The following is a 22,598-nucleotide window of genomic DNA, read 5'->3' as shown; positions in this document are numbered from 1 at the left end:
TGAGACACATCAGACACGCAGCTGAGGAACGTTCCGGGAAGGACGGGGAACGCCAGGCCATGTCGCAGACGACAACGGGCAGGGAACAGGCCGCACCGTCGCCTGGGTGGACGAACTCTGGGATGTGATCTCTGCTTCGGTGCCCCTGTCAACAAGGGGCTGAAGCTGGGTGTCACCCGAGGCCACAGCCTGTGCCCCCCTCCATTACTAGGACTGTCCAGGACCACTTTCTTTTCTTGTCTTTTTAAATCCTCACCCGAGGATATTCTTCCATTTATTTTCAGATAGAGAGGGAGGGAGAGAGAGAGAAACATCAATGTGAGAGAGACACATCGACTGGTTGCCTCCTGCACGACCCCAACCAGGGCAACTGAAGTATGTGCCCTTGACCGGAATCAAACCCGAGACTCTGGTCTGCAGCCGACGCTCTAACCGCTGAGCCAAACCGGCCAGGGCAGGACCCCTTTCATAATAAACCACTTGGGCCCAAATCCTGGACCCAGGCTCTGCACCTGGGAGTCTGACCTAAGGGGACAGAGTTGGGGGCCATTAGGGGTGCTGCAGCGTAACAAACATCGCAGCCCTGGCTTCAGGAGGCAACAGGACACCTGTGACTCCTGGTCGGCGCGCCGTACGCAGGGCAGGGCCAGCTTCCTGGATGAATTCGGTCGGCCGTCGAAGGTGGGGGGCGCTTCAGCCATCCCGGGGACCGCTCCCGCCCTGCTTCTCACAGGCCCTGTGCTGTCTTCGGGCGTAGGACCCAAGTGTCACGTCTGATGGCAGGTGGCTGGCCCCGGGGTCCCTGAGCTTCCCGCCTTGGTGCCCGTTCCCCTGGGAACAAGCGCTCAGAGCCCACCCACGGAAAGGCTCCCAGAGAAGAGTCCAGTCCCTCGGTCTTGTCTTTAAGAAGCAGGATTTTTTTCTCACGGTTTTGTTTATCAAGTTTTTCTCTTGTTTTCTTGAGAAAATCAAACTGAGCATCAACGGAGAGCTCAAGGGGACAAGCTCAGGGGATGTGAGTGGCCTTTCCCAGCCTGCGGAGCGTTCTTGTCAGTTCCCACCGAGAGAAGCCGGCCGAGGAGGGGCGGGCGGCAGCACAGGGCCTCACCCCGCAGGGCCCCTTCCCGTCCGATGTGACAGGATGCCTTCCCACCCGGGGGACCCCACTGGGAGCGTGCCCCAGACCTCACCCATCGCCTCACTACGAATCCAGGGTGCACAGGACTCTTCTCCCACTTAGAGATTGAACACAGAAGTCCAGGGAGGTACAGAACTCGCTTGAGATGGTTCAGGTAATACAAGACCCCGGATTAGAACCCAGAGCCGTCTGCCTCAAAACCTGAGCTCTTTTCAACGGGATGTCAACTATTTTAGGGGTCCAGCTTCATCCGCGGTGTCTCCCCATCCCAGCTTTGCAGGCAAGACCTGTGACGGTTCGTGAGACGGTGCCTGCTAAGCACACACTCTGTAGTGCTCTCTAGGACTGGGGACTGGCAGGGGGGTGCCTTCGCCCGGGGAGCCTCACAACCCTCCCGTCAGGAAGGGGCTCTCACCGCCCACTGCACGGTGAGGAGAGAGGAGGCTGACCTTGTCCATCGTCCACTCGACGGTCTGTGTACTGTGAGCCTGTGTCCTAGCTGCCAGGAGACATCAGTGACCAAACAGATGCGGTCACTGTGATGGGACAGACAATAAACAAGTAAACAAGTAATGACACAAGACGCTACAAGCCGACAAGTGTTATGGAGAAAATACCGCAGGGAATGAGGGAAGGGCAGACAGGTGCCGAGGGAGCGGGTGAGGTGCAACTTTCCACCAGGGAAGGTCGCACTGAGATGGGACATTTGAATGAAGGCTGAAAACAGTGAGGAAGCAAGCCGGTGGGGGTGGAAAGAAGAGCATTGCAGGGAGAGAGCATCGGCACGTGCAAAGGGCCTGGGGCAGCAGCATGTCTGGCGGCTCAAGGGCCAGAGTGGCTGGAGCAGAGTAAGAGGGGAGAAGAGGGAGAAGAGGGCAGGCAGGTAACAGGACAGTTGGTATGGCTTTCCGGGGCAGAGAAAGGTGGGCCGCATTCTCTGTCTGAGTCCGGAAGCCCTTAGGAGGCTTTGAGCAGAGGAAGCACAGGGCCTGACTTACATCTTCACAGAAGAAGCTCGTCTCAGGCCAGGCAGCTGGTAAGGACAGAACAGGCCAGTGTGTCCGACAGGGCAGGCCGCTGTTCCCCTCCACCACCGCTACTGTCAGCCAAGCCATTTCCATGGCTAGTGACAGAGAGCACCATGGGAACGAGAAACCAGGTGTTGGGGGGAAGATGCATGGGTGGGAAGGCCTCTCTGAGCAGGTAATGCCCGAGCTGAAACCGGAAAAGTGGCAGGAAATAGATGGACAGGACAGTGTTCCGGAGCAGATGTGCCAAGGTCCTGTGGCAGGACCTAGCTTGGCTCATTGGAAGGACAGAAAGAAGACAAAGGTGGCTGACTTCAGGGGAGCAAGGGAGGTAGAGATGGAAGATGGGGTCAGAGAGAAGCCAGATCCAGGGCCTTGCAGGCCATGGAGAGAATCTGGATCGTATTCTTAGGAGTCATGAGGAGCCATTGGAGGATTTTAAGCAAGAAGCGATTTGCATCTTTAAAGAGACCAGCCTGGCTGCTTTGTGGAGAACAAACCGGGGCGGGATCCAGGCTGCGTGGCATGCACTGCAATTTTTGACAGAGATTGATAGTAGTTATTCAAGAGAGCTGTCGTACCAGCAGCAAGAGTGTGATATGAGCCGTCTCCATGGAGGGCAGGGATTTGCACGTCCTGCGTACTGCTCCTAGAACAGTGCCTGGCACACAGTAGGTGTGTTAGCTCTTGGTTGGATGGATGGATGGATGGATGGATGGATGGACGGATGGATGAATGGGCTTTGAAAATTGTGAGGCACCACAGAACAGTGAGGCTGGGGTTTTGCACCGTCCATCCACGTGTCCAGCCTTTCCCACGAGGACCTGACTCACGGCAGTGGGAACTGAAGGGTTAACGATCGCTTCTGCAGATTCTTCTTCCCGAGCATTGCATTCAGTGCCAACAAATTTCCTGTGATCTTGCTGGGGGTGGGAAACCACCTCCTGCGCACTTATCAGATTCACAGGTCTGGCTGCTGTGGGTGACTTCGAACACCTCCCCGGGGCAGCCTGCAGGGTATCCTAGGGACGGGTGCGTGTGAAGGCTGGCGGTCTGCATATGCCCCGGGCGGGCGGGCGGAGCGGTTCGATGCCCTGCTTTCCTCTGCACCTCGTCGCGGCCCGTCACTCGGCAGCGCATCCGGCTGGTGGAAAAGCTCAATTTCCTTCTCAAAGGCCGGCGGTGGCCCTAACACAGGCTTTGCTTTCTCCCACCTCGATTGTCGAAGGAAAACAAGGAGGCTCTTTTCTTATTTATCTCCTTTGCTTCAGTCCGTTGTGATGAAGCTGCAGATTTCAAACGCGTCTCCTTACTGACCAGCCTGCAATACTGGGCAGTGGCCAGAGGTGTTCCGGCACTAACTTAAAGATACTGGGGACCTCCCAGACCCCCAAAGGGCCTGAGGATGAGGCTTGGTGGCTACACCACCCAGGAACAATGTCCCAACCCCCTCTGGTCACCTCTGGTGAGGCTGGGCCACTGCCACTCACTGAGCTGAGACATGCTAGCTCCCCAGGCCCACTGGAGGCTGCACGGGGACCGGCCCCGCCCCTCTGTGAAAGGAGCCCGCGGATCCTCCTGGGAGTGGATTTCCCTACGTCCCTGCGTGCTCGCTCATCCCATCCTCTCTCGTCCCAGTCGAGGTTTCCGTGGGCGCATCTAATTGGTGGAGCCGGAGTCCCATGCCTGCCCGGGTGTGCCATGGGTGTGCAAGGGAAGTGGGAGGGCGAGTTCTGCCTCTGGTGGGGGGGGGGGGGGTGCAGGTGGCACGAGGAGAGACTTTTTCCGAACTTGGAATGGGAATTCGGAAGGCCAGGCAGCCACACACAGGGTGACGCTACAGGGTGACTCCCACACGGCTGTCGTCTCCTGTCCTGCGTCTGACACGAAGCAGGGGCTCCGCAGACGGTGGCCCCCTCCCCGCGGCATGCTTCTCTGCCGAGGCCACGTGTGTCCCCCCGGCCTGGGCTCCCACCATTTCACTGTCACCAGAGCTTTGCACGGAGGAACTACTGAATTCAACATGCAGCAGCTGACCTCATTCGACTTTAGCAGCTGATTTCTAACATGGGTTTCTGCACATGGTCAATGCAAATGTATTTCAAAGATCTTCTTATTATTCCCTGAATCAAGTCTGGGTACTGAGTGTGGCTGTTCCATCAGGATCTTAGTGTCCCTCCGCCAAGAGATGCTTCAAGAGTTTACCTGTTTTGCTTGATTCCCACCTCATGTGCTTATTCATGGTGTTTGCTTTTTTTTTTTAAAGAAATACATTGAATAATTTAGAAGTAATAGGAACAATATCTTAAAAATAAGTAAAAACATTTTCATGACAAAAACACATAAAAATTCAAGTGACAAATGTTACTCTTGGAAAATATCTGGAATTTAAAGCACAGTATTAACAAGGAGTTGTTATCCCTAACATACAAGTCTCTATAGAGTTTCCCAAAACCATGGGAGAAGGAAAAATCCTACAAAGAGAAAAACGAGCCAAGAAGGGAATAAGCAAATTCACAGAAAAAGGAAAAGAATCTTAGTGGTGTGGAAAGGTAATGAACTTGCTGATACGAGAAAGGTAAGTTATCTTTATCTTTAAAACTACTTTAGCTTGAAGCTTGTACCCAACTGTGCAACAAGGACCCGATTTCTCTCACTTGGATCATTTTTTACAATTGACAAAAGGTAGAAAACAATAGTTTTCAAGGCCTGGACGTGAGGCAGTAGAGGACACCGACCTTGTGGACACCAGTGAGGTGATCCCTGTGGTCACCGCCCCTTCTGCCTGGAGAGACATTCTAGACTCTGCTGCAGGGAAGGGAGCCCAGGTGGAGCCTGGGGGTCCCCAAGTTTAGGAGATGAGCGTCTACAAAGCTCAGGGGGCCAGACTGCCACCTGAGGGCAGGACAGCGGGGGGCAAGCCCAGAGGCCTGCGAAGGGCCACCCTCCTCTGCAGGAAGCGCCGACCCCGCATGCGCGTCAGGAAACCCGCGTGAGGCCAGGGAGCGCGCCCCGGGGCAGGTTTGGCGGGAGCGGTGTCAGCGCTCACACAGGGCTGGGAACGGGGCTGCTTCCCACCAACCAGACCGGAAAACCCTGTAAGTCGGGGCTCATCCTGTAGCGTCCTCAGAACCGTGTCTCAATAACCGGGGATAGTGGTCACCGACGAAACACTGCCCTAGGCCCCAGCTAACGACCCTTACAAACCAGACTCCCAAGGATCGCAAGGTTTCCAAGTGCTGAACTGTTCCCCAGAACAAAGCTCAAGGTTATTTATAAGAATACAAATATATCTAGCACCTGGCAAGCTAACCGGCATTCTATTAAGAAATACCAGGCAGGTAGAGAAGCAGAAAACATGATGCAGAATGAGGAGAAGTCATCGACTAAACTCAACCCGGGGCTGACACTATTGAAATTTGTTGGCTGAGCCCAGGCCGGTTTGGCTCAGCAGTTAGAGCACCGGCCCGCAGACCAATGAGTCACGGGTTCGATTCCGGCCAAGGGCACGTATCTCAGTTGCAGTTCGTCCCCGGCTCTGGTCGGGGTCGTGTGGGAGGCAGCCAGTCGATGTGTCCCTCTCACATCAATGTTTCTCTCTCTCTTCCTTCCCCCCCTTCCACTCTATCTGAAGATAAATAGAAAAATATCCCCCGGTGAGGATTAAAAAGAAAGAAATTTGTTGGCTGTCCTAACACATTTCTTTGAGGGACATTTATAGCACTAAATGCCTAGGTAAGAAAAGAAGAAAGATCTCAAGTCTATGACCTCAGATTCCCCCTTAAGAAAGTAGGAAATAAAGAGGAAATTAAACCTGAAGTATGTAGACCAAAGGAAATAACCAAGATAAAAGCAGAGATCAATTCAAGAAAAAACAGTGGAGGAAGCCAATAAAACGAAAAGCCTGTTCTTTGAAAAGATGACATGGATGAGCCTCCAGCCAGTCCGATCAGTAAAAGAAATAAAGAAGACAGATGACCGCGATCAGAGTGGTGATATCACTACAAATCCCACAGAAATGAAAGGGTAATAAGGAAACACGATGGACAGCTTTATGCCAATAAATTAAACAACTTAGAGGAGATGGAAAAATTCCTTGAAAGACACAAACTATCAAAGGGAATTCAAAAGAAACAGATAATGTGATATATTCGATATCTTTAAAGAAATGACATTTTCAGTTAAAAAAAAAAACAACCTTCCAATAATAAGAACTCCAGGCACCAAAATTCACTGGTGAATCTGACCAAATATTTCATGAAAAAAATAGTAATTCCAGTTGTCCCCAGAGTCTTCCAGAAAAGCGAAGAATATATTTTCCAACTCGTTTTATGAGGTCAGCAATACCTTGATTCCAAAACCAAAAAGACATTACAGGAAGAGACAGCAACAGACCACTTTTCTTCATGAACTTAGATGCAAAAGTTAACAAAATTTTAGCAAATAGAAATCAATAATATATCTGAAGAGGATAGTATATCATAACCAAGTTGGGTTTATCCCAAGAACACAACATTGATTTAATATTTATTAAAAACCAATCAAGCCCTGGACAGCCGGCTCTGTTGGTTGCCAATTCATCCTGCACACAAAGGAAAAAAGTCTTTGGGTTCAATCCCCAGTTGGGGCACGTAGGGAGGCAGCCGATCAATGTTTCTCTCTCTCTCACCCCATCCTCCAGCTCTATCTAAAGATAAATGCAAAGATGTCCTTGGGTGAGGATAAAAAAGAATGAGTGTAGTCCTGGCCAGTTTGGCTCAGCGGTTAGGGCATCAGCTCAGACCGCAGTCACAGGTTCGATTCCGGTCAAGGGCACGTGTCTTGGTTGCGGTTTGGTCCCCGGCCCCAGCTGGGGTTGTGCAGGAGGTGGCCAGTCGATGTGTCTCTCTTGCATCACTGTTTCTCTCTACCTCCCTCCCACTCTATCTAAAAGATAAATGGAGCCCTGGCTGGTTTGACTCAGCGGTTAGAGCATCGGCCTGCGGTACAGAGAGACCCGGGTTCGGTTCCCGCTAAGGGCACGTACCTCGGTTGCAGTTTGTCCCCGGCCCTGGTTGGTCGTGCAGGTGGCAGCCACTCGATGTGTCCCTTTCACATCGATGTTTCTCTCTCTCTCTCTTCCTCTCTCTCCCTCCCGCTCTATCTGAACAAAAAATAGAAAATGTCCTCGGGTGAGGATGAAAAAAAAAAAAAGATAAATGGAAAAATATCCTTGGGTGAAGATTTAAAAACCAAAAACAAAAGCACCAGAGTGTGCTCATCTGGGTGGAGATGTGCAGGGACTGGAATTCACATACACGAGCTTGTCAACTGCTGCACTTTGGGAAGAGCCGGGCAGACGCTCTCGGTCTAATGCACACTGTCCCGCGCCTGGCCGTGCACCCAGGGGTGAGGGCACACGCCCACACCGAGTTCCCCGCAGCTTCGCTATCCCAGCACAACCTGGAACAACTCAACGTCCGTCGACAGGTGCCCGAACAGTGTGTGGTTATGCTTACAGCTGAGTAGTACTCCGTAATAGTAAGTGACGACTGATGCACACAGTGTTTCCATGGTGACAGGGCAGTGGCTGCCTGGAAGAAATGCACCCCCGGCCAAGGTCCCTGTCCGCCGTGGTGCACCCATGCTCATGGGAGCTGCAAACGAGGCCTGGCCTTCACGTTGCCAAAGGAGCTGTGATGTCTTGGCCGGGTAAGGATTTGAAAGTTGGGAGACCGGGGTTCAAACCCGGGCTCCCTCCCTCACAGGTGGTGTGAAAGCTGGCGAGTGACTTACCCGCAACTCAGCCTCCCTGGCTCTGCAGGGGAGTAGTGCCCCCTCCGTGCTGGGGGATCGGTGAGGACTGCAAAGTGGGGTACAGCAGGTGGAAGCTCGACAGCAACTCGAATGTAACAGGTGCTCCCCAGGGAGCCCCCTCCTTCGCTCTGCGGGTGATGGGCTCCTTCCCAATCATCTTCCACCCACAGAGAAGAACAGCGCATCCCACGACCTGGTCCCGCCCCAGCGAGACGTCAGGGGCCTCACTCTGTGAGGACGGAGGGGGCAGGACACAAGTGAGGGAGGAGGACCCGTGTGCATTCGCTGGCCTACGACTGAGGGCTGCCGTGTGTCCGTGGGCTGAGCCCGGGAGGAAGGACAAGGTTGGGGCCACGGAGAGGGAACCCCGATTTTGCTCCTTACTAGCTTTACAAACTTACACACGTCGCCTCACCTTCTCAAGACACCGAAGTCCCTCTTTGTAAAGAGGGAGACATAACTTCTTTGAACTGGAGACGTTTTCTGGCCGCAGGAACGACAGAGGGCAAATCTCTGTGGCACACGTGTGACTGAAACAGAGACGCGGCGAAAAGCAGATGGTCCCACACCCAGCAAAGGTGAGTTCCGCCGAGAAAAGCTTGTGTAAAATACATTTATTGTTGAAGATGCTTTAGATACAAACGGAGTATGTAACAAACATGAAATGTAAGAGAGGGCTTTGCCTTCGACGCCCGGCCCATCACGCAGAGACCGTGGGACACGAGTCGGCCCGGTGGCCTCGGGTCTCATTACATCCCTGTGATGCCAAAGAGAGGGGCCACCTGCAAACTCATGAGAACAGTAAACAGGGTCCGGGAGAGTAGGGAAGGACCCCCGTTGGTGTGTCTGTCTTCCGTGTGCGATACGTACTGGCAGGTTGTACATTGCAAACACACACAGGTGGGCAGGGGAACACACATCTTTCTGTCCCCGACTCCCTGGTACTTTGCTTACGGCTAGCCCAGGCCCGAGGCCCAGGCGGACTTCTTGGCGTTCAGAAAGTTCTTCTTCTTTCTCCTGGGAGGGACGTGCAGCGAGATGTCCGGCTCCTTCGGGTTTCTGAATATAAAGAGCTTCTCGCCGGTGTTCAGTAAGTCGATGCTCTCTGCCTCTACAATGGGCACGGGAACCAGTTCCCGGCTGGGCTCCAGGGACAGGTGTGGCCACCCCCCTTTCCCAGAGGACGCCATCCTCTCCCTGAGAGGGGGACACGTCTTCTTCAGTACGCTGGGGAAAGAACGAAGATCGCGTTGGACATTTTTGGCAACTGACACTCCGGAATGTCCTGAGTTCCCCAGGAGAACCCCCTTTTGGTCCCGAGATCCCCAGTCAAGCACCGTTTTAAAGAAAGGTTTCCTTGCTGGTCAGACTGGCCCCCGAAATTAGCCTGTGGCGGTGACGAGCTGCAGACAACTCTCACCGACTCACGGCTGTCACATTCTCAGGTTTTGTGAGCCTGTCGTTGATCTCAGGGTTCACCTGAAATCCGCCACCGTGGGGGTACTGACCCCGTGGGAATGGCCCTGCTGCACAGCAGGGCTCCCTCCCTAGCCCAGGACACCTCGGCCGGTGGTCCTCACACTAAAAGCAGCTGAGCAAACCTGACTCCAAGGCAGCAGCAGTCAGGCAAAATGGGCTTGGAGCGGGAGACAGGGACATGCTTTGGGACGGCGGCCCCGAAACGCCTTCGCTCCCCGACTAATCCCGGTCCTTTACTGGGGCGCCGACATCTGTAACAACCCGGGTCTCATTTTCTCGGCGTGGGCTCGATATCCTGATCCAAGTTCTTGGGGACTACATTCTGATTCGCAGCCTTTTATCCATGCCTCCCAGACTTTTCTCATGGAATTAAGGGGGCATGGCCTCAGCACCTTCACCTTGTCGCTGAGAAATTAGGGGAGTGGAGCCCGCAGGTTAGACACCGCCCTGGACACCCCTGTTCCCAGGGCACACGCTGGATACCCATCATGAATCCACTTGATGTTCCTGTTTCTCCCAACCTTCCCCAGTGGGCATCACCGGAGACCCCTGGTCAGCTGCAGGCCTCTGCAACCACTCTCCCCAGCGCGCCCCGCTCTCCGGGTGCGCGGCCGCACGGTAAAGGAGAGGCACCCGCCAGAGGAGAGGCTTTGGTCTGGGAATTCAGGGAAATTAAGGGGGTAGATGCCCCAAGCCCCCGGGCCACTGTTTACAGCTAGGCCCCTTCTTCTGACCTCCCCAAGCTCCGGTTTGATCGCCCCCCCTTTCTGGAAAGCTGGGAGGCTCAGTGCAACAGGATGGGCAGCGTCAACCATCGGACCAGCTGCACGGAGTTACTGTCCTTCGAACGCTATCCCGTTACCATGTGCGCTGGTTAAACAAAAAGCACAGCAATCCCGATGCTAACACAGGATAAACGAACACCCTCCCGCTGACAGCTCGAGGCTTACCTTCCGCTCCTGAGGACAGGCCGTGGTCCTTAGGAAGGAACGGTCCCCTCCTCGGCCCCCCTCCCAGCCCACCCAGCAGGCGCCGGTCATTACCTCTCCTTCCTCTGGCGGGCCCTCCGCATCCTCTCCAAGCCTCTGCCTGCCAGCTCTCCGCGCAGACTGCTCTCCAGGGCCCGCCACCAGCCCTGGCGTCTCCTGGAGGCAGAGGGAGTGTCTCACATTTTCCGAAGGACTGGGCCCTTCCAGCGAGCCTGATCCTGAGAAGCCCCACGGGCTGCACCCTGACAGGAGGAACCTGGGGTTTTCACCGCTGGTTCTCTCGCTCACTCTACGCACGCTGACCCAGCGCCTGCTCCGGCCTGGTCCCGACAGGCTCCGCCCCAGGGTAACAGGTGACATCAGTCAGAGGAAGGCCGCTGAGAGGTGGGGACACTTGAGTCGAGTTCTGGCGTCCCGGCAAAGGGAGTACATGGAACATTCACGAAACAATGGGCTCTGTGAGCTGATGTCCAAGGACTCTGCGTTGAGTGGAGTCCATAAAGGGTACAGTGGACCCAAGAGTCCCATCTGTGCCCAGGCTGGTGCACCCTGCCCGGCGGTGGAGGACACGGTCTCTGCCAGGCTGGGCCAGCGCTCTCTTCCAGGAGTCTAACTCGTGGGCACAGAGGCTGGTCCTCGGAGGCAGCGTCCCGGAGGGCACCCCGCACACTCTCCTGGTCCTGCCCAGGAACTGGGCCTGCAGACAGGTCCCTTGTGCACCCTGCTCGCTTAGTCAGTCTGTTTCTGCTGCTTGAAACCCAAGACTAAAATGACCAGGCACTTGGGACACAAGAGTCGTGCCTCCTGCCCTCAGAGACCGTGACACGTGAGCCATAAGGCCGGGCCAAGAAAAGGCACGGTCATGCTCCATGCTCTGGGGACAGCCACCTGAGTGCCCCTGTCATGCCCACATCGGCCTGACCTGACTACGCCCACTCCCCAGCCTCCCACACTAAACTGGCCAAAGGGACAGCCCCAGAAATAAGGTCCTCTTGGGGGCACCTGAGGCAGAAGCAGCTTCCCTGTGACCATGCATGTCCCTGCTCTAGAATCACTTCCAGTATCTGCCCTTTTCTTGTCACTACCTGCTTGTGCTGCTGGAGGAACTTGAGCTGTGACATGCTGCTTTCTAACCACCTCACCCCCAGTGCTCTGACCACACCCACTCAGCCCTGACCACACCCACACCCAGCTCCCGACCACACCCACCCAGCCCTCTGACCACACCCACACCCAGCCCTGACCACACCCATCCAGCCCTCTGATCACGCCCACACCCAGATCCTGACCACGCCCACACCCACCCCTAGCCCCCTGACCACGCCCACACGTGCACAGCCCAGCAGAGAACAGGTGCAGGAGGAATTGTAGCAAAATGCCACAGACATTTTCTCCAGCTGATAGAACCATGAATTTTCTTTTACATGTTTTTCACATTGTTATTTATTTTATTTTTTGTTAATCCTCATCTAAGGATATTTTTTCACTGATGTTAGATAGAGTGAAAGGGAGGGAGGAAGGGAGAGAGAGAGAGAGAGAAACATCAATATGGAGTGACGCATGGATAGACTGTTACCTCCCACATGACCCCACCTGGGGCCAGAGATCGAACCTGCAACCCAGGTACATGCACAGAAAACTTACTTTCTTAAGATTCTACTTGAAAAATAAGTTGGTGACAGGAAGAGAAAAGAGTGGACAGAGCACGTGGGCCCACCAGGACTGGAAAGGGATTCACGGCGGCTCTTCTGGCTGCCTTGGCCCTGGAATGGCGTACCCACTGGGGCAGGCATGCGCCAGGGGGCCCCACACCCCGCCCTCCATCCGCTCTCCTCCTGGACCTCGCTCAGGTTCCCAGGGATGCCGGACGCTGACTCACCCCCTCCTGCCCAGGTCGGCCTGCTCCCCGCCGTCACTGTCCGCCGCGTGGTCCGGCTGCTTCTGGCTGACCGACTCCAGCACGGCCAGCAGCTCCGGCTGCGAGGCCTCGGGCAGGGCCACGCTCAGGAGGCGGCGCAGTGTGCCCGGCGGCACCATCGTCAGCTTGGACAGGTACGAGGCCAGCCTCAGCTCCTGGGGGGGAGGCAGGGGCTCAGGCCGCAGCGCTCTAACCCCGGCGAACGGCAAGTTCTAACGGACACAGGCCTGGGACGCTTTGTCCAGGGAAATACGTATTTCAGTGGCTCAGACTTAGAAACACGTCCCCACATCTGCAGAGCTGTCAAAAAAGTCTTCTTGGTCCGCAGCCTTGGCTCCTCGTGACATTTCCAAAGCCTTCACCCACCCTCCCGACTCCCCCCGGCTCACCACCATCTAACGCCCTGGCCGGCAGCAGCAACGGTCAGTCATGTCTTCTTCGCCTACCCGTGTCCCTCAGGGGATGCGGCTCTGGGGTGGGGACAGCACGGAAATGTCCCCAAACCAGTGGACAGTTAAAAAAAATGCTATAGCCCAGCCAGTGTGGCTCAATGGTTGAACATCAGTCCAGGCACCAAGAGGTCGCCAACTCGAGTCCCCGTCAGGGCACATGCCCCGGTTGTGGGCCAAATCCCCAGTGGGGGTCATGCAGGAGGCGGCCAGTTGATGTTCTCTCATCGATGTTTCTATCTCTCTCTCCCTCTCCCTTCCTCTCTCTCTCAAATCAATAAAGAAAAAAATTAGAAAGAAAGAAAGAAAGAAAGAAAGAAAGAAAGAAAGAAAGAAAGAGAGAAAGAAAGAGAGAAAGAGAGAGAGAAAGAAAGCAAGCGCTCCGGCCACACCACGGAACAGCACTGGGTGGCGAAAAGAAGGACGTGCGAGGGTTTCGGTCCCTGCGCTGCATAAGAAGCCCGTCCCCACGGGCCCGTCCTGCGTGGCTCCCTGTGTGTGACATCCCAAAGCTGACAGAGCCGGAGAACAGAGTAGTGGTCCCCAGGGCTGGGGGTAGATGTAACCAGCAGGGGAGACACGGGTGGATCTCTGTGGTCATGGGATAGTTCTCATGTTAATTGTGGTGTTGGTTCCACGTGTGATAAAATGACAGATTTTATAGCAACGCCAACGTCCTGGCCTTGAGGTCGTATCGGGTTTTGTAAGGTGCAGCCACTGGGGAACCGGGTGAAATGCGGGAGGGGCACCGGGAATCTGTGCTGCCTTGGCGACTTCCTGCAAATCCAACGTTATTTCAAAATAAAAGGTTAGGGAAGAGAACAGGCTCCGCACTCCCCAAAACCGCGTGGAACTGTGTCCTCGGGCAATGCCCTCATGTCTCCTCCATGTGAACCTGGATACGTCTCAGCTCTGTAGGACCTGCTGGCGGTGGTGACAGAGCCCGCCCGACACAGAGATCTGAGTGTCAGCTACTTTGCTGGGTCCTGTCACCCCCAAAACCGCGTGGAACTGTGTCCTCGGGCAATGCCCTCATGTCCCCTCCGTGTGAACCTGGACACGTCTCACCTCTGTAGGACCTGCTGGCGGTGGTGACTGAGCCCGCCCGACACGGAGATCTGAGTGTCAGCTACTTTGCTGGGTCCTGTCACCGGGGAGGTGGCCTCGCCTTTAGATATCTACAAAGTCCAGGTCAGTCCCCGTATCCAAGAGGAAGGAGCGCCCTAGATTCACCAATAACCTTGACGTTGCCGACGCTGACCTTGACTTCTGGTTTGGTGTGGGTGAAGAACGATGACCCCCTCCCCCAAGACGTCTCCCCCGAGCCCTGGAACTTGTGAGCATGTCACCTTCCATGGCCCAGGGCTTGGCGATGTGGTTAAGGACCTGAGCTGAGATCACCCTGGAGTCCCAGGTGCCTCCGTCCTCGTCACCGCACAGATCCTTAACCCTCCCCGCGGTGCCAGGTCAGAGAGGCGCGGCCAGGGCCGGAGACGCCCGGAGAGGTGTGATTTGCCGGCCTGGATGACGACGGAAAGGGGTGGCCAGCCACGGAAAACAGGGGCCTTAGAAGCTGGGAACAGCTCGGCCGACAGCCAGCAGGACCTGAGGGCCTCACCCCTCGACCGACCGCAACGGACCGGATGCTGCAGTGACGGGCAGGAAACAGTTCTCCCCTGGAGCCTCCTGCCGACACCTTGGTTTCCGTCCGCGAATCCCAGCGGGACTGCCGGCCTGCGGCGCTACCGGGTGACACACCTGTGGTCTGCCGTGCACTGAGGCTGTGGGCATGTTACAGTGTCAGTGGGGACGTAAGACCTCTGGGACGCTGTGTGTGCCGTGGACAGCTGTGGCCAATACTGCAGGACGCACACCTAGGAGTGGTCCCCACCCCCGCTGCCTTCCCCCTGCTGAGAAGGAGCGACTGGACTTGCAGCCGGGGGTGCACAGGGCTCCCCGGGACGTGAGGAGGACCTGCTGCAGGGACCTGGGGGCACTGTCCCTCTGGGAAAGAAAAGGCCTCGAGGCGACTGCGACCTCTTCGTCTCGACCTGGACACAGACGCAGTGGCTGGGGCTGCAGAGAGGGAGGCACTTGCCCCCGACAGATCAGCCATGCTGGCCCCGGAAAAGTGGGGGCGTGGCGTGCGGCCTCTTCAGAGCCCGGTTCCCAGGCCCCGCTCCACTCCTGGGGCCCTGCTCTGCGGACACGCACCCTGTTTAACACTGGGGAGAGGAACGGTGTTTGGGTGCCTGTCAAATCCCAGGAAGGACACGGATCAGGGTGACAACGACCATGGCACTGCTGCGGTCACCCTGACGGAATGTGCCCTCCATGCCAGCCCGGGCGAGGGGCCCTTCCTAAACCCGCCCTGCTCCCCCAAGGTCCGGGCAGCATCTCCGCCCGCCCGCGAGGACAGGTGGACCCGAGGGAAGGGCAAGGGGCCGGAGCTCGGGCGTCCTCACCTGGCTGTACAGGGCCACAAAGGCGTCCTCCTCCATGCTCTCCAGCAGGTCCTCAAGCACGACACTGTGTTCTTGCTCCTCTCGCAAACTAGAGCGGAGTGAAACGGACATGAGCCACCGCGTGACAACACGACCGTGAGACTGTCTGGTTATGTGAATGACGACGAGTCGTAATCGAAGCCACGTCACGCCCGGTTAGCTCCGTGGGCAGGGATGGCCGGACAGGCTGGCCTCCCCGCCTAGACCGCTGTGCAATCGCGCACTGCGGCGAGCCCACCAGGATGGAGCTCTGAGGCCGGTGTGTGGTGACGGCAGGTGGCTGTGCAGGAGGCCAGGCTCCGGGGTGTCATCCACCGTGTGCCTCTGGGTTCAGCAGACATGGGACCATCTTCCAAGGATGGTCCCGGCTCTGACCACAGAGGCTGGTGGCACCTCCTCGCAGGAGGGTCTCCATCAGCCTTCCTGCCTTCCGCACGAGGGGCCCGACCTACCTGGTCCCGCAGCCCACTCAGCTGGTACCACGGATCATCCGCCCGCCTTCTCGCCGGTTAATACAACCCAAACCCTCTGCGGGGACAGTTCACACCAAGGGCTTGACCACCAGCAATTTCCTCCAGGAAGCACGTGGTACATCAGGGAGTCGGTAGCCTAAATCCTGCTCCAAATCCAGGGGCAGCTCTGAGCACTTCCCTCTGATCACAGAGGCTGGGCCCCCATGGAATGACTTCCGTGGAGCAGAATTACTCTCTCAGGTTGTGTTTACCCAGAACAGTGTCAACAAAGACATTAAAACCAGCAGTGACCTCCCCACCCAGAAACCACAGGCATTCCAGTTCGGTCTGTTTCCCTCCGACGAGTGCGCGCTCGTGCGAAAGGAGCCTCCTGCCCACAGCGGGGGGACTCTCACGGCGGAAAACAACGAGCGGCTCAAAATGAGGTTTTCCGAGAGTCCTTACGCCGCTGGCCAAGGCTGGCTGTCTGAAGTTAACGAGAAAGAACCCCGAGTGAAGCCTGGGGTTCCGTATCACAAAGCAGGATGTAAGAGGCGACTGGCGAGGCCGGGTGTGGCCACGGCCTTGTGCCCGAGTCGAGGTGGATGCCCCTTTGGACGACGTGTGGCGACTGTGTAAGATGCTGCCACTGGGGAAGCCGGTGACGGGCACATACCCCTCTGCACTACTTTTGCAGCTTCCTGAGAGTCGATAGTTATTCAGAAACAAAAGTTTAGACGTATTATGCTCAGTGAAGCCTCCGTGATATTAAAAAGAGAAAAGCAGCAGCCTGGACAGGCGGCAGGAAGGACGCACGTGCAGTCGGCAGCAGTGCCCGGCTGCTGGGGGCGCCTCCTCGCCCTGCCGAGGGAAGGGCGGTGCCCGGGGCCCGGCACAGCGGCGGCGGCGGCTCACCTCTGCTGCTGGTGCTCCAGCAGCTGCTGGCTCTTGCTCAGGGCTTGCCGCAGGACCACGGAGACCTGCCTTTCAGCATCCGTGTCCCCAGGCTCCTTCAGAAGCCCGGGCCCGTCTCCTGCCCACTGCTGCCGACGGGCCAGGGCCTGCTGCAGCTGGGCCGCCTCCTGGTGGGCCAGCTCCTCCTCCAGCTTCCTCTCCAGCTCCTGGAGCTCCTGCACACAGAGGGGCAGGGGGTGAGCACAGGGACGGCGGGGGCAGGAGCAAACCCCACCTGCTCGGCATGGCACTGCGAGCCGGGCTCCACCTGTCGTGCCGGCCGGCCCCCTCCAGCCTTGGCAAACAGTGCGCTGAGGTTGGACCACGATCTCTCACCCCCGGGCCTTTGCACATGCTGCCCTCCACCTGCAGTGCCTTTCCCTGTTCGCCCAGCCAATTCTGAGCCTTCCTTCACGGCTTCAGAAGAACTTCTCCGAGACGGGCTCCCTAAGGGCCTCAAGGACGGAGACTCCTCCTCAACCTGCCCACTCACCACCCACGTGCACGCCTGTTACGGAATGACTGTGTCTCCCCAAAATCCACGTGACGACGTCCTAACCCAATGGGACGGGAACGGGAGGTGGGGCTTCGGTAGGTGAGCAGCTTAGATGAGGTCACTGGTGACGGTGGGGCCTCTGGGGTGGGAGTAACACCACCACCAGCAGAGGGAGAGACCAGGGCCCCTTCGCTCTCCGCCATGTGAAGATGTAACAAGAAGGCAGCTGTCGGCAACCCAGGAGGAGGGCCCTACCAGTCACAGAACCGGCCGGCACCTGGACCTTGGACTCCCAGCCTCCGGAACTGGGAGAAGATAGACGCCGCTGCACGTCGAGGGTCCCGGAGCAGACAGGCACCCACTGCACGTTGAGGGTCATGCTGCACGTCGAGGGTCACGGAGCAGACAGGCGCCCGCTGCACGTTGAGGGTCACGCGGCAGACAGGTGCCCGCTGCACATCGAGGGTCACGGAACAGACAAGCGCCCGCTGCATGTTGAGGGTCACGGAGCAGAAAGATGCCCGCTGCACGTCGAGGGTCACGGGGCAGAAAGATGCCCGCTGCACGTCGAGGGTCACGCAGCAGACAGGCGCCCGCTGCACGTCGAGGGTCACGCAGCAGACAGGCGCCCGCTGCACGTCGAGGGTCACAGAGCAGACAGGCGCCCGCTGCACGTCGAGGGTCACGCGGCAGATAGGCGCCCGCTGCACGTCGAGGGTCACGCGGCAGATACGCGCCCACTGCACGTCGAGGGTCACGCGGCAGATACGCGCCCGCTGCACATCAAGGGTCACGCGGCAGAGGCGCCCGCTGCACGTCGAGGGTCTGCAGCAGTGAAAGCTCACGAAGACAATGCCCCGTTTCTGCAATCACCTGAAATCCCTCCCATGGACCTCCTGCTGGAATGTAGAGAGGGCCGGGTCTCCATCTCCCTGTCGGCAGCACCCGGCACCGTGCCGGGCAGCTGGCATCCACCGCGGACGAAGGCCGTGCTGCAGCGATGGCCAACGGCCATACCACGTGCTCAGAGTGCCGGGTGCAGCTGAGAGCTGCGCATGAATCCGTCTCCCGAATCCTCACTGCGACCCGATGGACACACTTGTTTTCTCAGATGAACACGGAGGTTGGGAGAGTCCAGGCCATGCACCCCTTAGGCGGCAGGGCCAGACACGAGGCCCGGCCAGATGGCTCAGGGTGTGTGTCCTTACCCACCAGGCTCCTGCCTCGACTGAACCACGGAACCTGTGAACATTTCTGAGCAGGGGCTTCGAACACACTGAGATTTCTGGTCACGACGCCCCTCCCACTACAGCACCCCACCCGCAGCCTCGACAGCGGCTCCGCGGGCACGCCCAGAGCCCGCTGCCCTCCTGCCCCCAGAGACAGGAGTTACAGGGTGCAGAGCAGCGTCTGGGCGGAGGTCCCTCGGGAGGCCGAATGTGTCTCAAGTGTTCGGAAGCAGCCAGAGGTCCAGGAGGCTAACACTAAGGGTCTGGGGTGGGGGTGGGGGGCTAAAGTACAGAGCTGGGGGTGGGGCAGCTGATGGCCATCGTTACTGTTCAGAAAGACTGCTCTGGCTTCAGCGAGGAGGGGACCCCGGAGCGAAGACGGCGGCGGGAGGAAACCCATGTGGGAACAGGAGCCGGGCGCTTCAGGCAGAAGGGGCAGGTGCTGCTTTCCAGTGTGTGACCTTGGAGAAGAGGTCGAATTTCCTAAGCCTCAACTCCTTCATCTGCAGAATGGGCATCAAAACATCCCGGCGCAAAGGGAGGGTGCAACGCCACACCACGCCTTGGACTCCGTGGCAGCTTGGACTCAGCGTGAGCTGCCCTTGCTGTTGGCTGTGTTTTCGGGTCTAGATTCCTCAGAGCCCTGGGGCTGGGCAGCAAAAAAAACCCAAAACAAACATGGAGACAGTTCAGGCAGGACGGCTGACGGGCTGACGAGCAGCAAGTGGGCGGCAGGCCCGAGGGCGGGCTAGAGGGAGACTCGGTCAGACCTGGGGAGGTGGACAGCCAGCAATGTGAGCTGCAGTGCAAATCGGTGGGCACGGTCACTCTGGGGCCGCATCATCCGTCTGAGCCAGTCCACGCTGTTTAACTTTGCCCATCGCTGCCCGAGATCCGCCCGTGCACGCGATCCAATTCCGCAAAACCAGCCCAAATCTTCCGTCAATCGAGGTGCCCTTGGTACCGTTTTCCCCAGCAGTCACTTCGGCCAAAGCATCTCATTTCATGCTTTGTGAGTCCTCCCGACTGTGACGGCTCCCAAGGCCTGTTCCTTCGCGACTGGACAGCCGCCCGGCGGAAGGAGCGCTGTGCAGAACGGCCGTCTAGCCTCCGGAGCAGAGCCTGCCCTCCAGAGGCATCGCGGGGAGCCCGCGCCCCTCCGGCGCCTCGCCACCGATCGCTGTGTCACCAGAGGGTCCCGATTCCGGACACGCGCTCTCCCATACTAAACACTCGAGGGAGAAGGAAGCGTGGGTGTCGACACTGCGATGGTGAGCGTTGGGCTGCTTCCCCGTTACCAACAGAGATCGGGTGCTCACAAGTAAAAGGACCCGTCGGGCGCTTCAGGCCCAAACCCAGGCTGCTTCCCCGGCACTTCCAGTGAGGACACGGATGCAAACTGAAGCCAGCGGCTCCTCGTCGCTGTCCCGAACTTGACCCGGGACCTCGGACCTCGTCTCCTCGCCTGCAGTTCAGGACATGGCTCACCTCCATGCCGCTCACCTGACAGAGGGACACTTGCCGTGGGTTCTGTGTAAGTACTTTGGAGAGGTTTCCTCCTAGTGTTAATTTTATCTTGGGTGGCTGCTGAACTTAATGAAATCCTTGTTCGGCAGGTAGTCAAAGGATCGTGGGAGTTTTTTCTTTCCTCTTCTGTTAATCTGGTACATTTTGCAAATGAAGGTTTTAGTGTTAAACCAGCCTTGTATTCCTGGGGAAAACTCAACCTGGCCGTGTTGTAGTCATTTTTAAAATAGATGGCTGGATTGTGTTCCTATCATTTTGCTCATGAATTATGCGTGAATGTTCACAAGTTAGACTGAACTGCACTTGCTCTTTCTCATGCTACTCATGTCTGCTCTCGGTGTCAAGGTCATCTCAAGGTTATCTGAGCTTCATAAAGTGAGTTGGGGCACAGTCCCTATTTTTCTAACATCAGGGATGATTGGTAGATGAGATTGGGAAAATGTGCTACCTAGAAGTCGGGTAAAGCTCACCCATGACGCCATTGGGGTTAGGTGTTTTTTGTGTGTGTTCTAAGATTTTCTATTTATTTATTTTTACTACTGAATCCATTTCTTTCAAGGCAATAGAACTATACAGACTTTTTTTTCTACTTGAGCCAATTTTGGCAATCCATCTTTTTCTAGAAAACTTTCCATTTCATTTCAGTTTTCATACTGTTCATTGAATTTTCTTTTTTTAAAAACGACTGCATCTATAGCAATGTTGCTTTTCATATTCCTGATATTACTTGTCCCTTACCTCTTTTTGATGATCAGGATTGCCAGAGATTTGTGTATTTTATGAGATTTTTTCCAAAATTATTAAAGTTATGTGATTATATTAAATATATTATATTATTAAAGTTTAATTTTACTTTATGCCATCTGCCTTCCACTACAGGTTCCTGTTGTTTCCCCCTAACTTTCAATAATTTTTTTCTTTATTGATTTTAGAGAGATGAAAACATTGATGAGAAAAAACATCGACTGGCTGCCCCCTGCACGCCCCCCACTGGGGATCAGGCCCACAACCTGGGCATGTGCCCTGACCAGAATGAACCAGCAACCTCTTGGTGCAGGGTCGACGCTCAACCACTGAGCCACACTAGCTGGGCTCCCCCTAACTTTTTATATGATCTTAATTGTGAGTCTTTCCTCTTCTCTCATGTAAGTTTAGAGCATAAATTTCCCCCTAAAAACTGCTTTCGCTGAATCCTACCAACTTGGATGTGTCGTATTTACACTATGTTCCTTTTCGATGTAGTTTTACATTTCCATTATGAGTCCTTTGACCCATGAGTTATTCAGAAGTATGTTTAAAATCTTCCACAGTATGGGCTTTTGCTAATCATCTTTTGAAAACTGGTTTAAACTTTATTGTCCTTTTAAAAAAGGTGATCAAAGACTATTGTATAGTCAACCATTTTTCACTGTTGCAATGTGTGCTGAAGAGGAGTACGTATTTGCTAACTGCTGGCTGAGAGTGTGTATTGCACATTAAATACAGATTGTCAATGTCTCATTCAGTTCATCTGCATCTTCACTGGGTTCTATTTGATCAAGCAATCAACCGCACAGAGGTGTGCTGCAGTTTCCCACGATGAGGACAGATCTGTCATTGCCCCCCGTTATTCTGTCACTTTTTCTTTTTGTTGTTTTAAGTCTTTTATTACGTGCTTGTGCGTGAGGAACCCCTCTGCTCTCCAGGTGGATGAACTTTTTAAATCATTTGGTATTATCTTTAATTTCCTTAATAACGTCATAAATCATTATTTTACATTCCATACTGACCACCCAGACATCTGACGTCTTCGAGGCTTTTGTTCTGTTATTTCATTTATTTGTTTCTCCTGTATCTATGCCTTCATGCTTCGTGATGTGTCCAATGACTTTCCTCATTTTAACTGAGAACTCACACGTGGCGGAACCTAATCTGTGGAAATCCTGACGTGTCCAGATTGAGAACACTTTTCTCTGGAAGTGACCTGCCTCTGCTTCCGCCGTGCGCCAGGGCAGCAGCCGACCTGGAACCATTTTCACTTCATTATCACCCTGAGGTTTCCTGGCACAATGGCTGAAAAACTTTGGGGTTCCTCATACTAGCAGGAGCTTTGATTAAAGATTCACAGGGAGACGCCCGCCCTCACCCCACCCTACCCCCCTCACCCCACCCCACCCCCCGCCTGGGCAGGGCTGCAGTCAGGCAGGTGTCACTGGTGCTTCCTTCTAACGGCAGGTGCTTTTTCCTCCCACCCTCATGGGGTGCTCTACCTCTGGACATCCCTCAGCCCATCTCCTACCCCCCAAGTTACCCCCAAATCCCTGGGACCCAGGTTCCACCCTTTGCCCTTGGATTTCAGCCTCAAGTGGGTTTCACGTCCCTCGGTGAGCTCGGCTTTCTCGGACATCCGTGGCCCGTGAGGGTTTTACACGTTCTTCTGTCAGTTCACTAAGCACTGAAACGTAAGTTCACCTTCCCTGATCCCCGTCTGGGCGGTCTGTGCTGGAATACAGGGCACACCCCACCTCCTTCCTACCCCTAAAGCCAGGTTGTCACTGTGCAGGGCTCAAGATGCTTACGGGGAAACAGTTGTGGATTCTGCAGAGTCTAACGGTATTGATGCCTTTTTAAAAGAAATTACGAAAACCCCCGTTGGCGAG

At 55.8% G+C, this 22,598-nt stretch overlaps 1 protein-coding gene across 1 annotated transcript in view; it reads right to left on the bottom strand.

Annotated features, from left to right (window-relative positions):
- Positions 1-8,708: 8,708 nt before the first annotated feature.
- Positions 8,709-22,598, bottom strand: part of EVC2 (EvC ciliary complex subunit 2) — an 85,520-nt gene continuing 71,630 nt past the window's right edge. The window contains exons 16-20 of the mRNA XM_036281223.1: positions 16,669-16,883; positions 15,263-15,350; positions 12,310-12,503; positions 10,485-10,586; positions 8,709-9,189 (exon numbers count right to left, since the gene is read on the bottom strand). Of these exons, the coding sequence (XP_036137116.1) occupies positions 8,919-9,189; positions 10,485-10,586; positions 12,310-12,503; positions 15,263-15,350; positions 16,669-16,883 (870 nt within the window). The 3' untranslated portion in view covers positions 8,709-8,918. The remainder of the gene's footprint in view (positions 9,190-10,484; positions 10,587-12,309; positions 12,504-15,262; positions 15,351-16,668; positions 16,884-22,598) is intronic.

The sequence above is a fragment of the Molossus molossus genome, unplaced genomic scaffold (genome assembly GCF_014108415.1).
Source record: "Molossus molossus isolate mMolMol1 unplaced genomic scaffold, mMolMol1.p scaffold_m16_p_1, whole genome shotgun sequence".
Taxonomy (NCBI): domain Eukaryota; kingdom Metazoa; phylum Chordata; class Mammalia; order Chiroptera; family Molossidae; genus Molossus; species Molossus molossus.
This window is presented reverse-complemented; position numbering and strand designations above follow the sequence as displayed.